Source organism: Marmota flaviventris, chromosome 1, assembly GCF_047511675.1.
Source record: "Marmota flaviventris isolate mMarFla1 chromosome 1, mMarFla1.hap1, whole genome shotgun sequence".
Lineage (NCBI taxonomy): Eukaryota > Metazoa > Chordata > Mammalia > Rodentia > Sciuridae > Marmota > Marmota flaviventris.
Window position 1 is genome coordinate 162,844,183 of NC_092498.1, and position 15,195 is coordinate 162,859,377.

A 15,195-nucleotide genomic window follows, 5' to 3' on the forward strand; every position below is an offset into this window, starting at 1 on the left:
GCTCAGAAAACTGAGGCATGGGGCAGGTAAGCCAAAGGAGAGTTAATGACAGGAACAGAATCCCAACTTAGGAGCTGGGGTTGGGGCTGGGGTTGGGGCTCAGTGGTAGAGCACTTGCCTAGCACGTGTGAGGCACTGGGTTCAATCCTCAGCACCACATAAAAATAAATAAATGTATGTGTCCATCTCCAATTAAAAAAAAGAAAGAAAGAAAGAATTCACACTTAGGGATTTCCCCCAATCTGAGATATAATCAGTAGACCCAACTGCCATGCACAATACTGGAATGCGGATTTATCGAAGACAAATCCAAATTTCCGCATCTCCAGACAATCCAAAGAGAAAGTAAAGGGTACACACAGAGAGGATCAGGCTGCAGGGAGAGGTGCTCGAAGGGAGAGCCACCTGTGTGTCTGCAACCACAGAACTGCCATCTGCTCCAGGTACCGCACATTCTGTTCAACAAACATGTTTCAACCCGAGCAAATGCAGAGCCAGCCCTGACTACGGAACCAGGGCCCTGCAGCTCTCAGCTCTTCTTGGTTTCGACACCTTCTGGCATGTGCCATGGTAGCAAAAAATCCCCAGGAAAACCTCAGAGTGGAAGCCCCGCCCTCACCCAGAGACAGTGGGACTTTCCCAAGGAGAATTGATGTAGGGTTTCTTGGATCCCATCAGCTTTTTCTTTCAGAAGCTCTTAACCAGAAAAAGATGAATAGCCATTCATTTTCTAAAATTGTTTGAAATTTGAATTTATTCTTAAAGAATCCATAAAAACATAAAATCGTACATATTTACAGAATCCCATGTAATGCTTCAGTGCTGGTATACATTGTATGGGTTAGACAGCTTTTGGTCATTGTAACCAAAATATCTGACAAGAATATAATAAATCTCTCCTCCTAGGAGGCAGGAGGATTGCGAGTTCAAAGCCATCCTCAGCAAAAGCAAGGCCCTAAGCAACTCAGTGAGACCCTGTCTCTAAATAAAATACCAAATAGGGCTGGGGATGGGGCTGAGTGGTTGAATACCCCTGAGATCAACCCCCCACTACCCCCCCGCTGAAAAAAAAGAAAAGAAAAATGAAAGACCCTTTCTCAAAAGCCCCTATGATGCTCCATAATCTCCTAGGAGAGGTTTATTTTGGCTCATGATTTCAGAGGTTTCAATTCATGGTTGGTTGACTCCATTCCTTTGAGCCTGAGGTGAGGCAAAACATCATGGCGGAAGGTTACGATGGAAGAGAGCTGTTCTACTCATGGCAGCCAGAAAACAGAGAGAGAAAGAAAGGAAAGAAAGAGGCCAGGGACAAGATATAGTCCCCAATGTTACTCCCACCCAGTGACTGACTTCCTCCAACCACACCCCACCTGCCTATATTTTCCACCTTCTCTCAATAGTCCAGTCAAACCACTGATCTATCAAATGGATTAATCTACTAATGAGTTAGAGTCCTCATGATTCAATCACTTCCCAAAAGCCCCACCTGCAGGATCTGGATGTTGATGCATTGGGGACCAAGTCTTCAACACACGCTCTTGGGGAATATTCTACATCCAAACCGTAACATTATGTAATGCTTAAAGTAAGGTATCACTGCTTATCACTTTTTTATGATGAAAACATTCAAAATTCTTTCCTCTAATTCTTTGAAATATATATATGTACACAATTATTATCTATAGTCACCCTACTATGCAATAGCACCCCAGAGCTTTTTGCTTCTTCTACCTGTTCCTTGGTCCCCAGAAGTCGTCTTCTCTCTATCTACCTCCATGTTCTTTATTCAATGAAGAAACCCAAGTTTATCATCCAGAATGGAAAGAGGAAGCACATGGGGAAGAGGCTGCTTCAGAATCAGATGGCTCTGAGTTTAGCTTCTGGCTGCACCAACTCACCAGCCCTGCACACGTGACTTAACTTTCTCAGCCTCAGTTTCCTCAACTGTGAAATAAGAATAGTAGCCCAGCAAGGTAGTTAGTAGTAACTCTGTGCTTTGTGGGAGGTGTTAGTCCAAGAATTTTGTATTTGTGCTTTAATCCTTTCCACCTATCAAATAGGTACCATGGTTATAATCATGTATTACAACAGTACAATATTATTTTTATAATCATCATAATGGGGTACTAGCATTATCCCCTTTGTATGGATGAAAATCTGAGGCAGGATAAGTCTACTAATTTGTTCAAGGTTGCAACATGGCTCCATCCCTGAGCCCTTAACCCCTCCTGTGAGCATCATAAAGTCATGTCAATGCCAGGATGAAGGACAAAGTAATGATTCAATCTGAATCCCATCCTGTGGTTTCTAGTGAACTCCTTTTTCTCTACATCCATTCTCATCAATGAAATCTATAAACCCATTCATTAGATGTTGTGGCTTGTGAACCCTATTATGTAGACACAAGGTAAGTGGAAAGGGTAAATAGTTAGTAGCTGCAAGAGAAAATTCTGGAAAATAATGAGACTATTATGATCATACCAGCCATTTCTTAATCAAAATACAAAATTTTTTCCCATTTTCTTTTCTTTTTTAAGACACTGGGGATCAAACCTAGGGCCTATGCTAGGCAAGTGCTGTACCACTGAGCTATTACCCCACAACCCCCATATTCTTAATTTGATATTTATATAATATACTTCCCTGTGTATAAAAGTCTGAAGAGATTTTTTTAACTGATTTAATGATTATTTACTGCTAATTATACATTTTTCTTTGGACACAGATATTTCATACTAAATTAATATTTATCGTGTATCTACCTCTTACCCTAACTCATGCTTATATTCCACAAGCGCTATCTCATTGTCTCCTCACAACAACCCCATGAGCAAGGAGCCATAGCTGCCCTTGTTCTACAGAGCAACAAGAAAGGTAGCCGGGCGCAGTGGCACATGCCTGTAATCCCAGTGGCTCAGAAGGCTGAGGCAGGAGGATTTGCAAGTTTTTAGAGGAGGAAAAGTTTATCTGGCTCATGGTTTCAGAGGTCTCAGTCCATTCCTTGGGTCTCAAGGTGAGGCAGAACCTCATGGCAGAACAGTGTGGAGGAGGAAAGCAACTCAGGACATGATCAGGAAGCAGAGAGACAGAGGCTTCACTCACCAGATACATTATAAACCCCAAAGGCACACCTTCTGTGACGGTCCTCCAACTAAACCCTGCCTGTCTACAGCTACCACCTAGTTAATCCATATCACTGGATCAACCTACTGATTAGGTTGTAACTCCCATAATCTAATCATTTCACCTCCAAATGCTCCTGCATCATCTCACACATAAAACGATGCACACGCACGTCCAAACCATAATATCTCTTTTGTGTCCATTTCTGCCATGAAGACATTAGCATTTCAAAAAGGCTAAGAATACTGATCAGAACAGCTAGGTGTTCCATGAAATGACATTGGAAGTTGGCCTTGGCAGTAGCTTGGGGCTAATAAACTTTCCAGCCATCCAGCCTTGCTGGATGGTGAACCTCAGCTTCACTCCAGCCCCCATCTGTTCTTGCCTGATCCCCTGCCACTGTCTCCCCCTGGTCTCTCCATTTTCTGTCTTGCCCCTTCTACCTGTAGGGTATTCTCTACCCAGCAGCTGATGTGATCATCTTAAATAGAAATATAATTGTGACCAGGCACCGTGGCATATGCCTGTAATCCCGGCAGCTCAGGAGGTTGAGGCAGGAGGATCTCAAGTTCAAGGCCAGCCTCAGCAACTTAGCGAGGCCCTAGGCAACTCAGTGAGACCCTGTCTCTAATAAAATACAAGATAGGGCTGGGGATGTGGCTCGGTGTTTGAGTGCCTATGAGTCCTGAGTTCAATCCCCAGTACCTCCCCTGCAAAAACCCTTCCATCCTTAACTAAAATGAGTGTATTGATTTACCCTTTTAGAAAAATCAGTCCAGCTACTGTGTAATGAATGCAGCAAAGGGGCAAGATTAAGGAGGAAAGAAAGGAGGCCTCTGTCATGGTCCACATGAGGATGGTGTGACTTGACTGGGACTGGAATTGGGGCTGGAAAGAGGTGGGGTATACTTTGGAAGGAAAACACAAAAAGCACGGTGATGGATTGCATGTTTATAGATGGCATTTTAAAATCTCATCAAAATATTTATAAAGATTGCTCTGGTTTCTTAAAAGCATAGCACTCAAAACCAAATGAAACATAACAAACAGCCATCAACCACTTACCCAGTATCAGGAAATGTTAGGATTTGAGAAGGAAAAACAAGACTCTAGACCAGGAATTTAGAAAGAAGGACCAGGCTTCCTGCCCTCAAAGAGCTAGCAGTCCCAGAGGGACAATAAATATGATGGAAATCATAGCAGAGGAATAATTGTAACCGCAGAATTATCCACAAGCCCCAGAGGTGATGACATGGAGGTATGGTTTAAATTCAGGAAAAATATAAGCCCTAGCATGAGGAGCAGCAAGATGGCAGAGTTACCAGGTGTGAAACATTCTGTGTGGTCAGAAATCCCAGATAATACAGCCCAGGCAAATTGAGTCTGGCGAAATGAGCAGGTGTACAAAATGAAGAGTGTTTTGTCCCAGGGCAAGATGCTAGACCTGATCCCTCTAAGCTGAAGTCCCCCAAGTATTTGTGCCACCCACAATACATAAGATGATTTCAGTGACATGCAGACTAGCATGCATTAAATAAATACTTAGGCATTCTAATGTCTGCTATATGGTGTGTCAAGTCTATGCCATAAAATTTCCCTTCAAAATAAATCAATTCATGTTAGGTAAGTCAATTTAAAGAAAAAAGCATCAAGTAAATCATACACTAGGTAGACAGATGTGAGCCAAGCCATGAGAGTGGAAAGTGAGAGGCCACCATTTGGGGCTCTTGCATGTGGACAGGGGAGACCCACTGAGAGAGTTTGCACAGGGAATTGGTGTAAGAGAATTTGCAGATGGTGGGGTTCATCTCATGGTCAGGAACTGGATGGAAATCCTTCCTGTATGCCTGAAACTAATTAAGAGGATTATTTTGTTGTCCCCAGAAGCAAAAATCATGGGTAGGGACTAGAATCGTGGAAGTGGGAAGTAGAAGATTGAGCCAGGGAGAAACTTTCCAGCAGATAGAATTTTCCAGAAGGTAGAAAATCCATTGCACTTGGTAACTGAGGAATAAGCATGAGGAAACAAAGGGACCCCGGATGACTCCAGGTTTCTGTCTTGACGTTCTGAGTTGATTTTGCAGGGGCGTGGGGGGGGTGGGTGCACAAGCGGGGAGGGCCTAAGAGCTCCTAAAACAAATCAGACAGTCAAAATTTTATTTAGGTGCATTCTTCCTTATGTTCCAAAATGGAAATTCAGTCTGCTTCTAGGTGAATGAAGGTTTAGAAGTTGTCCAGTGGGTGTATGTTAGCAGGTGATGCCAGTTGTGCAACTGGAGAATTTGGATGTATCTGAGTGGCACCAGATCTCTCTCCTCCCTTCAATCTGGAGAGTCTGCCAAGAGCCAGGCTCACCTCCTTTATCACTTCCAGGTCAATGTGCAGGGTCCACATGCCCAAAGGGGAATTAAGTAACCGTGATCTGAAAATCTCCAGAGTGCTTTGAGCTATGCCTCTATAGTTTTTAACATTGCTTCTTATCTCGCTTTTCTATATAAAGACAAATTTCCACCAACAGAAGAACATTTGGAAAAGGGAGATGCCCTTCCTTGGTATGGAACTTCCTTCCTGTAATATGCTTTTCTCGCATTTGCCAGAATTAGAGCAAAGGATAGCAAGGGAAGGTTTTCCTGAAGGACGCCTGGCAAGAGGTGACACAGGCAGAATTGTGAGATTTTGCACTCCACCCCCCACACACACACCAGCCTTGCACAATATCTTTCAGGAAATTCCCTACCTTAAAGACTTTTTAGCACATAAACACATTAAGTCACCAGGTGGTTTTCCAAGGTGCTTTCTGGGATCAGTCAATGCATCTGATTCGAGTCTGATGTTGGGACACAGCTCCTCCTGTCCATGGAAGTGAACCCGGGCTGCTGCTCCTTGTTCTCTACTATCTAGAGCTCCTAAATCTGCATTCTGCTCCTGGGCTCCTGCATTTCCGGTGAAGGAGCACCAGGCTTCCTGGTAAAGTGTGTTCTCCTGTGCTCTCACTCACACATTAATGCGGCTCTGGTCTTTCTCTTTCCCCTAGGTATTTATGGGCCATCGGTAAGAATGTCTGGAAGAGATGGAAGAAAAGGTTTTTTGTGTTGGTGCAGGTAACTCTTTAACTCAGTCTTAAGAGCTGTCCGCAATAAAGATGTGCGAGGAAGAATGAATGCTTTTTCACTGAGGTGTAGCTTACATACAGGACACAAAGCTCAAACATTGTGCTGGATAAATTTTTACAGATGATGTATCCATGTAAACACCATTCAAAGAAGGAAACAAACATTTCTAATACCTAGAAGGCTCCCTCTTGCTCTTTTTCCTTTTTGTATCACTTTAACATTTTTTTAAAAATCAAGGAATGCCTGTTATTTTTTTTTTCATTCTAACAATACAGAAGTATATCAAATAAATAAGGAGAGAAGGCCCCACTCTGCCCAGTTCTCTGGCAGGGATGGAGGAGGACCCCAGGAAGGAGCCAACATGTGTCTGATTAAGACAGCAGGGACACTGACATTGTCTTCAAGTAATTTGGTATTTCTAAAAGCCCTGAGGTAGGCATGATGAGCAAGATCAAAATTCAGTTGGACTTTTTGCGTCTATTTTATTATTTAATCGATTCGATTTGGAATTATCTGGAGGAGAATACTTCACTCTCTTGGTGAGGGGGCTTTCAAAAGTCTTCAGCAATGCCCCCATAAGCATGTTTGATAAAATATTTTTTTCCAGATCAAAGCTAACCGAAGTCTTCCTGTGTCTCCACAACTTATTCATACCAGCTATTATAGACATTTTTCCACATTTACACATATAGCTCTGGCTCCATCCGCATTTAGTTCTGGATCCGTACCCTGTAGAATTTTCCCTTTTTGATGGACTTCTGGGCTTTCTCAATGTGGGTTATTATTAACAATGCTGTCCTGATATCCCAGCAGCTTGGGGGGCTGAGGCAGGAAGATCTCGAGATCAAAGCCAGCCTCAGCAACTTAGCAAGGCCCTAAGCAACTCAGTGAGACCCTGACTCTAAAGAAAATCTGAAAAAGGATGGGGATGTGGATCAGTGGTTAAGCACACCTGGGTTCAATCTCTAGTACCAAAAAAAGAACAATTCTATGAGGAACACCTGTGCATCTATAGCTACTGAGGCAGATGTATATAGTGCTATTAATGATACATGGTAATATAAAAAGACTATCTTGGTTCTCTTGAGTGTTGTTTCTAAGACAGAAGTTTTTCAGAAATAGTAATAGTATATCCTTGAAAAGCCTTTTTAAAAAAAAATTTATTTTTTGTATCAGGATCTTTTAGTTACAAAAGAATTCGCCATTATTTATTTACAATTTGCAGGCTCCCCCAGAGTATATGCACTGCCATTTGGTTTGCAAACTTTTAATGTAAGCTGTACTTGGAAAGACGTCACAGAGTGAGCCAACTTGTAATTCAGTGACAAGTGGGGCTCACTGGGTTACTTGGCTAGTATTGAGAATACTACCAATCATGAAATCTCACTATAAAGCAGCACCCTTCTAGGTCTAAGTGACCTTGAAAGTTCCACCAACCCTGAACTTCCATTCTTCTACTACTCAAATACCTGCTCTTCCACTAAAGCAAAATGTAGCTCTCTGCTTATAAGCAAGAGGCCATCTTTGCCTTCATAATTGCTACAAGGTAAAGCAAAACCATAAAGTAAATTAGCCAGAAGGAAAATTTGGGAATGGTCCCCATCCCCAAAAATAACCCTTAATTAAGCCATGGAAGACATTCCATTCTGAGATGCGTTCCATCAGTCTGTCAACTTACCAATACTTACTGAGCCCCTGCTTTGTGCGGGGCACATTGAGAGGATATAGACGAGAACTAAGAAGTCTGGTCTCACTTCCAGAAAGGCCATTGGTTAGGGTTTTTAATATACAAACAGCAGAAATAGACTCAGCTAATTAAGTTTTTTAAAAAAGAAAAGAAATGAACGTACTAGAAGGGTTGCAGGTGGCACCCAGGATTCTTGAAAAAGCTGAAGTCCAGGGTGTCACGAGTGTGGTCCTAGGTCAAATGGGTTCTGACCATTTTCTATTCTGCATCACTCCACTGGAGGGTCAAATTCCAGAGAGAATCAGATTGATCCAGTGTGGGTCATGCACCCGACTTTTAGCAAGGGGAAGGGGTTGCATTTTGACTGATGATCCTAGTGGGCTATTTCCAGTGCAAACTGAGGATGCCCAGAAATGGGCGCTGGGCAGGCAAAAACAGCCAATGTCTGCTTTAAAGACAGGCCCAAGGAAAGAAGCGATGCTGGATGGGGGTAATTCTTGCCCCTCGGTGTTTCCTGTGCTTTTGGCAAAGCACCTTCTCTTAGAATCCCTTGGGAGGGTGCCTGGCCTCCCCAAGTAGGCATTGTGCTATTTCAAGACCAGTTCTGTTTCTGATTCACCTCTGGCCTTCCCTTTGCCACCACACCTATACACACTTCCTAGCCAGTGTCTGGTATGGGCATCCGGGACCTGTTTGGAGGAACAGGAAGAAACAGAGAGAAGAAGAACTCAGGCAATGCCTGGCTGGTTCTGAGAAAAGACAGAGCACATGGCTTGGACAGTGGGTGAGACATCTTCCCAGAGGAACTGGACAAGTGACCCTTGTCCCATGGTATGGATCTCCCCTCCACCCTGAGGCCACAAGCAAATGCTCCACGGGATGCGTGACTTTCCACCAGGAATCTTCCCAATGACAAAGTGCTTAGAAGACTTCGCTGATCTCTTACTTTGGAAGAGACTTTAGAGGGGGAAACTCTTTAGGAAAACAGCAAGAGGAAACGGGCCAAAAATCTCAGCGGAGCCGTGTCTGTGCAATCTGTGCTGGACCGAGAAGGAGAGAAGGATTTTTTTTTTTTAGGCTGTGCAACTGGAACACAGATGTTTTAGGCCCTTCACACTGAGCCTTCCTCCAAGAGAAGATGAGAATCACACAGTAGCTCCAAAGCAAGCTGTGTGCTCACTTCTGAAAATCATAAAAGGGCATCTAAGGCTCGGCGGTTTTCCTAGAAAGGCAGAAGAGACGAATTTCAGGATTTTGTGAGGTTTTTTTCATGCAAGTCAGATTCTGATTCATTTTGAAGAGCCATTGAGGTGCACTGGGTGCCTCCATCCCCCAGGTTAAATATTCCATTTTAACCTAAATCAAATTCCTTCCTTACACTCTCAGGGACCTGCAGAGGTGACATGACAGCCCCATCATCACCAAGGTAATGGGGAGCCTGTATGAGAACTCAGGTCTTCTGTCTCCATCTCTGCCCTATTTATTTATTGCAACAGTGCCTAAATCCAATTTTGGTGGCCTACCTAAAAAATAGCATTTGTATTATTTGGGGGATTTTTCCATTTTTTTCTTCTCCCCAGTTTATGTGATCCCATTGAAAAGCACTGTATCAAAATGATAAAGAGAAAAAAAAAAGATCCACTCCCTTTAAAACAACCTCAGTTGACAACAGGGCTGCAGGAGACAAGTTCAAGGTCACCCATCCTGGCCCAATTCAGAGGAAGCAAAAATGGGCCAAGTTGTTTGAAAAATGAATGGCCATCCAGGCAGTGAAGATAGGCCCCCCAGTAGCTGCATGCAGTGAAGAATATCATTTGTTGGACATGACAATGATTTCTAGTTTTGTTTTATTTTGTTTTTAGCCACACTGACACTCGAAATGCTAAAGTGAAATTAGAAGACCCAGTCTGGTCAAATTTGTGAGAAGGCGTGGGAGCTGGGAAGGGAGCAGACTCCCCTAAATCTTCCCTGGTCTCCCAGGCAGCCTCAGTGGGATATGTTGGGGGGACATTATTAAAAAAAAAAACATGAAATAGAATAGTTATTGACCCAAATGACTTTCTGTATCTTTGTTCCTCTCAGTTCAGATGTTATGTCTTATGGAATCTATTTTATAGAGTTGGCAACCCATAATTCCCAAAATACTTGTGATTTTATACATTAAATTTAATACATGGGTTGTGGTTGTGGCTCAGAGGTAGAGCACTCGCCTAGCATGTGTGAGGCACTGGGTTCGATCCTCAGCACCACATAAAGTAAAATAAAGATACTGTGTCCACCAGAACAAAAAATATATTAATAAAAAATTTAATACAGAGGAAATTGTTTGAAAACCCTAAAAGAAAGAGAGGACATCCAATATCAGTATCCCCTGCCCAACAGTCTACTTTGGTGTTTCTTATACACAAGTATTTAAATCCTCCCTACATGAGATCCCTGCCTAATTCAAATACTAGGGGAAGAAAATGATGGATGATAAAGAGGTATCCTTATAGCCAGGGACAAAGGACATCTTCATAGGGGTGTTGAACCCAAGCATGCACAAGGCCCTGGATTCGATCCCCAACACTACCAAAAACTCATACCCATTTAAAGATAAGGAAACTGTGTCATAGCAAAATTATGTGGACTGTCTGGGGTTACACAGCTTGTAGAAACTTAATGGGTCTGAAAATCAAATTCAGCCTGTACAGCTCCAAAAATATGCCTCCTCTACCACGCCAGATGGCCTTCTTGATGTCAGTCAGGAGTCTGGGATTGACATGTTATAATCCTTTGTTCACAATCATGTCACGTTACAAATGGTCCTTAGTCCCCAGCAGTTGGGTGCCTCATACCATAAAAATTTGTCCATCCTCAAATCTTGGTTCAGTCATTCAGCTACCTCATGAATACTTTGTCCAACCACCAAGCAGGCCATATCCTTAGGTCTCACAGTACCTTACCAGAGCTTAAATTATACTACAGAGCCACAGTAACAAAAACAGCATGGTATTGTCACCAAAACAGACACATAGACCAATGGTACAGAAGACACAGAAACAAACCCACATAAATACAGTTATCTCATACCAGAAAAAGGCACCAAAACATACATTGGAGGAAAAAATAGCCTCTTCAACCAATGGTGCTGGGGAAACTGGAAATGCATATGTAGCAAAATGAAATTCAACCCCTATCTTTCACCCTGCACAAAACTCAACTGAAAGTGGGTCAAAGAGGTAAGCACTAGAACAGAGAGTCTACACCTAATAGAAGAAAAGTAGGCCCAAATTTCCACCATGTTGCCTTAGGAACTAACTTCCATAACAAGACTCCTAAACAGGACCTCTCCTGTTATTATTTGTCACTATTAAAATAACACTAGTCTGAAATAATGTGATTAGCATCTGTGCTTGACACAAGGGTAGAAATCATGTCTGGGTTTCTGCATCTTTATTTTCCCGCAACAAACTCAATACCTAAGTATTTACTGAATGAGCAAATGAGCCATAATAAAGAACTCATTTCTAAAATACACATATATGGACTTTGGGCAAAAACTGGTAACCAGAGCCAGTAAAAGCAACCACTGATTAATTCTCAAGGAACAGCAAGAATAGGGAATTTAGAAAAAAAAAATGTATCCCACTGTTAAGTTATACATCCAAGTATTTTAATCTTTTATAGACAGAAGGGGAAGGAACTTCAGAGACAAGAAAGGGCCAACCTTGTTAAATCACAACTGGATTGTGCTTGATAAATACACTGGAAACTCAGGGGCAATCTCAAAGGTTTTGGATAGATCCTGTATGTTAGAACAGTGAATCTCAAATGTAAGTATACATTAAGAAACATCTGAGACATAATCCCAGTGGCTCAGGAGGCTGAGGCAGGAGGATCCAAGTTCAAAGCCAGCCCCAGCAACTCAGCAAGTCTCAAAAAATAAAAAGGGCTGGGGATGTGGCTCAGTGGTTAAGCATCCCTGGGCTCAATCCCCAGTACCAAAAAAGAAAATGAAAATAGAAATATCTGAGACAGTTATAAAAATGTAGATTATCAAACCTCACCCTGACCTGAGTTTGTTTTGCTTTTTTTTTTTTTTTTGGTGGTGGGGGGGTGTTCTGGTTTTTAGTGTTGGCCTTAGAACCCAGGGCCTCCAGGTCATCACTCTACCCTGAGGTAGGCCCCAGCCCCTGACCTGTGAAACTGATCCAATTGGTCTGACTTAAAGACTCTGCCTATTTGTAACTTTTCCCCATCCCAACACACACAATGCACTACTGCAGGTGGCCGCAGGAGGCTGCAGGTCACCTTTTCTACTTTAAACAGGTATCTGGCAGAGAGCTAAAGTGTTCCCCATGAATCACAGCTCCAGCCATTTTTTCAATAAAGCCTTTATGACCATCCCCTCAGAAGTCCCAACAGCCAGCAGATGCAGTGAGTGGCACACATCAGTAATCCAGCAGCTTGGGAGGCCGAGGCAGGGGGATCAGAAGTTTGAGGCCAGCCTCAGCAATTTAGCAAGGCTCTGTCTCAAAATAAAAAAAACGAAGAGATACTCTACCCTGAGAGTTCTTGCGGTTTCTTGCTTCAACTGTGCTGGGACCCAACCTCCATCAAGCCCCGGCCAGCCACTCAGAGCCAGCAACCCTTCACTACCTCCGCACGACACCCTTGAACTGACCCAAGCCCCGTGCCTCGCAGCTGCCAGCCAGGTAGACCACATCCACCTCACAGATGCACTAGAACTGCCTCTGGGACCCAGAGGCCACCATCAACTGCCAGATCTTCATGGAGCTCTAAGCCTCTGACCTGTTTGTGTCTTACTGCTTGGACTGTGATGATATGGCTTTGAAGAACTTTGCCGAGAACTTAACATGTTGAAAACGGATGGGGCTGCAGAACCAAGGAGGGACCCCACCGGGTGGTCGAATCTTCCTTCAGGATGTCACGAAACCAGGCCATGAGGACTGGGAGAGTCAGCTGAATGCCAGGGAATGTGCTTGGCGCTTGGGAAAAAAAGGGTCAGCCAGTCACTGCTGGGACTGCACAAACTGGCCACTGACAAAATGGACCCCAGCTTTGTGTGACTTCATGGAGACTCTTTACCTGAATGAGCAGGTGATAGCCATCAAAGAAATGGGTTGACCGTGTAACCAATTTATACAAGATGGGAGCCCCAGAATCTGGGGTGGCAGAATATCTCTTTGACAAGCTGTTTTAATCAGTTTTTTGCTGTTGTGACCAAAAGACCTGACAAGAACAATCATATGGGAGGAAAAGTTTATTTGGGGCTCACGGTTTCAGAGGTCCCAGTCCACAGACAGCAGGCTCCATTCCTCAGGGCTCGAGGGGAGGCAGGACATCATGGAGGAAGAGTGTGGTGGAGGGAAGCAGCTCACATGGTGATCAGGAAGCAGAGAGAGACTCCACTCTCCAGAGACAAATAGAGACCCCAAAGCCACGCCCCAATGCCCCCTCCTCCAGCCACACCCACCTGCCTCCAGCCACCACTCAGCTAATCCCACCAGGGATTCTTCACTGGTTGGGTTAAGGCTCTCACAACCCAGTCATTTCATCTCTCAGTGTTTCTTGCACTGTCTCACACGTGAGCTTTTGGGGGACACCTCACATCCCAACCATAATACAAGCACACCCTGGGAGACAGTGATAATGAGAGCTAAACCTTAGACTGACTTCTCCATAGCCACCAAATAACCTCCCTGGTCATCAAGGCAGTGTATGCATATTGGGGTTATCTTTTCTACAAGTTGTACCAAAATATCCACTTAAGTACTTTAATTTTTACCATTAAAGAAACTTGGTAAACCCCCTGCCTTGCAAAATAAATAAATAAATACATACATAAAATAATAAAAGACTGTGGAGGTAGCTCAGTGGTAGAGCACCCCTAGTGATTCAATCCCCAGTACTAGAAAGATTAAATTTTAAAAGTCCTTGCCAAGCACAGTGGCACATGCCTGAAATCCCAGTGGCTCAGGAGGCTGAGGCAGGAGGATCATGAGTTCAAAGCCAACCTCAGCAACTTAGTGAGGCACTAAGCAATTCAGTGAGACCCTGTGTCTAAACAAAATACAAAAACAGGACTGGGGATGCCGCTCAGTGGTTAAATGTCCCTGAGTTCAATCCCTGGTACAAAAAAAAAAAAAAAACTGAAGTCCCAACACCCCATCCTTGATTTCACAAGAAGTTATATACAGCTAAAAATCCCAGTGGTGTTAAAACCCTCGCCCTTTAAGCCCTCTCTCTATAGGGCGCTGTCAGAGAGGTTTGCTCTCCTCTGAGCTCCCTCCCTCTCCCCGTCAGCCTCTGGGACAGGGGTGGGGTGACTGACTCTGACTTCTAAGATGCATTCTAAGCTCTGCCAGTGACATTGGCGCTGTCTCATTAACCTTTCATCAAAATGCAATTTTTAAGAACTTTTACTGTGAGAGAAAGTATGCATTTCACTGTAAATAGCTTTCACTTAGTGAGTCTTATGGAAATTTAACAAGCAAAAGTTCCTAAATCTTTGCCATGCCCCCTCCCTTCAAGCACTGTAGAAAAACAAAGTTTCCCCCCATATTTGCAAAAATTAGAATCAGTCAAATATCCTTCTCTCTTCTTTTATGTCCTAAATTTCCAGATCCTCAGTAAAAAACATACGCTCTTAATAAATCAACTCATATTTCTAAAGAAATCAATCCTGCTTCTAAAGGGATCTTAAGAAACCAAACTCCATCAGTTTGCCAGGCGCAACTTCACAGTCTAGCCAGAAGAGGGCAGCAGCAGACAGCGGTACAAGAAGCAAGCCACCAAAACCAAAAGGAAAAAGCCCCAACAGTGCAGTAATAGTAAATGCAAGAATTTTGTAATAACACCCTTCTGTTGTGATATTTTTCTAATCTCAAGTGAATATTAGCACCTCTCTGACTAATCGTATTAATGAACTATATCATCTTTCATGTCGCCTGATGAAATAACAGGCATAAATCCCCATTGAACCATTCAGCAGCATCTGTGATCATCATCTGCAGGTGACCTGTCAGTGTGCCATCCAGAGGATCAGTCACAGGTTGGAACCCCCAGGTGCTGTGCGTGGAGTGACATTTAACTTCAGGGGAAATGTCACTGACCTGTCCACCTCTCTAGAACCAATCAGATGTAATTGGGGAATGTCCATTATATGGTAGCTTTTGTGGGTTTTTTTTTTTTTTTTAAGAGAACCAAGATTCAGGAACCCAGGGTCCCACCTTGAAAGGATTTATAATCTACTAGGCAAATAGACCC

General features: G+C 43.3%; 1 protein-coding gene across 1 annotated transcript in view; it reads left to right on the top strand.

The window, feature by feature from the left end:
• LOC139706379 (calcium-dependent secretion activator 1-like) overlaps positions 1–15,195 on the top strand; it is a 196,913-nt gene that overhangs the window by 85,584 nt on the left and 96,134 nt on the right. The window contains 1 exon segment of the mRNA XM_071614040.1: positions 6,158–6,224. Coding sequence (XP_071470141.1) covers positions 6,158–6,224 — 67 coding nt within the window.